Source organism: Poeciliopsis prolifica, unplaced genomic scaffold, assembly GCF_027474105.1.
Source record: "Poeciliopsis prolifica strain line A6 unplaced genomic scaffold, Auburn_PproV2 SCAFFOLD049, whole genome shotgun sequence".
NCBI classification, from domain to species: Eukaryota; Metazoa; Chordata; class Actinopteri; order Cyprinodontiformes; family Poeciliidae; genus Poeciliopsis; species Poeciliopsis prolifica.
In genome coordinates, this window is record NW_026562424.1 from 947,501 (window position 1) to 950,000 (window position 2,500).

A 2,500-nucleotide genomic window follows, 5' to 3' on the forward strand; every position below is an offset into this window, starting at 1 on the left:
ATGTAAATAGTTTTCATTGTTTTTTTCTGTATTCATCTTCAGACTTGAACCAAATTTATGACTCTGCTAGCTACTGCTAGGTAGCTACTGCTAGGTAGCTACTGCTAGGTAGCTAGCAGAGCTAACTCGCTAACCATGTTGAAGCTCCAACATGTCAGCCTGCAGTCTGCTGCTGTTTTAATTCATTTGGGAACAAAACGTTTGTTGGCCGTTAGATTCTGCTTTGAAACTACAAAAATGGAACAAGTTTGTACGACCTGTAAGGGAGGCGGGGCATCAGAACCAGTTGCTCATCAGCTGGATGCGTTTCCTTTATGGTTCTGGAAGGGCCCGGTCCAACCCGCTGAGAAACAAGCAGATGGTCCCGTCAGCAGCTTGTTAACAAAATGTTTCTGGTTCAGGACTAAAGATCAGAGAAAACTAAACTTTCTGGTTAGATCAACGTTTTTAACCCAAAGCAAAGTTCAAGTTAAGAACTTTATGTTTTCAGAACAACTGCAGGGAGTTTTGAGTCCAAACCCAGAAATGACGGCAGCTCAGAGTTTTTCCTTTTCAGTTTTGGCTTTAATAATCTCATCGCCGTAGCAACATGATGCCATCAATCTGAGCATCAAATTACAGATTATTCATCTCATGGTGTCGCTTATCTCACGTCCATCTGATCCACCAGTTTCCCAGAATCCTCCTGTGATATCGTAGAAAATAACAGGACAATAGTAATAAATGCCAGCAGTGTGAGGTCCAGTCTGGGTTTGTGGCACTGAGACGGCCCATGACCTCTGACCCCACAGGTCCAGGAGAGAAGCTACAAAACATGGTAGGCACTGTGAAGACTTTAACTACAAAAATGAGCAAAAAGTCCCAGAATCAGTTTGATCCGGACCGCTCCAGTTCCTTCTGAGCACCGGAACCGGTTCTGGACGTTTGGGTCGGCCGGTTCCGTCCGGTCTGACGGGCCGAACGCCACCGGTTAAATAAATCTCCGCAGCCGTCCCTGAACGTCCTCAGAGTCTGTGCCTTGCCGGGGTCAAAGGTCGCCGCTCTGCGGCTCGGGCCGGGCGTCCTGCGTGCGGCTGCGGCCCAGTCGGGGGAACCGGGACGAGGTTCTGGACCGGGGCGTCTTGGAGCCGCCTTCGTTCCCCTGGGTGGCGTCTCTGCAGGACGGAGACAGAGGAGGGACACGTTAGCTCCGACCAATGAGAACAGACCGTCGATGTCATCGTCCCTCAGGCTGCTGATTGGCTGATGGGAGTCAAACAGGAAGTCCATTGTTCTGCAGAAAGGTTGCCATGGTTACGCATAACCTTTTTTTTCTTTACATATTTTGGGCCGTTAGCAGCCGCTGTGACGTCACTTCCATTTCTACAGCCATGAAAATAGAGTTTCTGTTTCTACAGAAAAAAATCCCCAAATTTCACATCTGGACGTCTCATGTGAAACCATGCAGCACATGAACTGTGGGAAACAAAAGCTGTGATGGGATCATGTGATGAACTTCATTCTGTTTTCTCTGATCAGGCCGATCATCCATCAATAATGTTCATTATTCTTCCCCCAAACACATTGTTCAGGAAAACATTTATTACTACATGCAGGAAATAAAATTCATGTTTTGTGTTATAAATAACTTGTCCAGCAGACGCTTCAGAACCGCCAACCGGATCAGAACCGCCAACCGGATCAGAACCGTTAACCGGATCAGAACCGCCAACCGGATCAGAACCGTTAACCGGATCAGAACTGTTAACCGGATCAGAACCGCCAACCGGATCAGAACTGTTAACCGGATCAGAACCGTTAACCGGTTCAGAACCGTTAACCGGATCAGAACTGTTAACCGGATCAGAACCGCCAACCGGATCAGAAGCTTCTGTTGTTGTTTTGCTTAATTAAATGTTATCGTTTTTTACATGAACTGTTTGTGTCACAGATCAATATATCAGCTTTGAATGTTTTGGACTTTAATGTAGAATAAAAGCTCGGTGTGAATCTGATGAGTTATGACTCACATTAAAGCTCGGGTTTGTCGGGCCGCACGTTCCCGTCACTCTGAGGGAAACTAATTTGGTCCAGCCGGTGACATCACTGGCCCGGTTGCCAGGGCAACCACCCTGAAAGCACGCGGTTGGCTGATCCCCGAGGCTGAGAGGGACGAGGAGCGAGAGGCGCCGGTCAGACGGAGGAAATGAAACGCTTTCTCTGTCGAGCCGATTCTCTCCCAACCTGGCAACCCGGGGCCAAGAGACGCTAACGCTATGAGGGCGAGCGGCGCCAAAGCACCGCCAGCCGGACATCTGGGTCCGGACCCGATCCAGGGGGTTCGGTCCGCCTCGCTCAATTAGCCTAAAAATAAAACTCTGCCGTCTGATTGGCTGAAGGTGGCGACATTTGGGCCAATGATCTGCCAGGAAGCAGAGCAAGAAACTCAGAGTTTAAATGACCAAACATCAGCTGCTGCATTCAGGGTGTGTGTGTGTGTGTGTGTGTGTGAGTGTGTGTG

At 48.8% G+C, this 2,500-nt stretch overlaps 1 protein-coding gene across 1 annotated transcript in view; it reads right to left on the bottom strand.

Annotated features, from left to right (window-relative positions):
* Nucleotides 1-542: 542 nt before the first annotated feature.
* The window catches only part of snx29 (sorting nexin 29), a 98,269-nt gene continuing 96,311 nt past the window's right edge, over nt 543-2,500 (bottom strand). The window contains 1 exon segment of the mRNA XM_055058084.1: nt 543-1,154. Coding sequence (XP_054914059.1) covers nt 1,028-1,154 — 127 coding nt within the window. The 3' untranslated portion in view covers nt 543-1,027.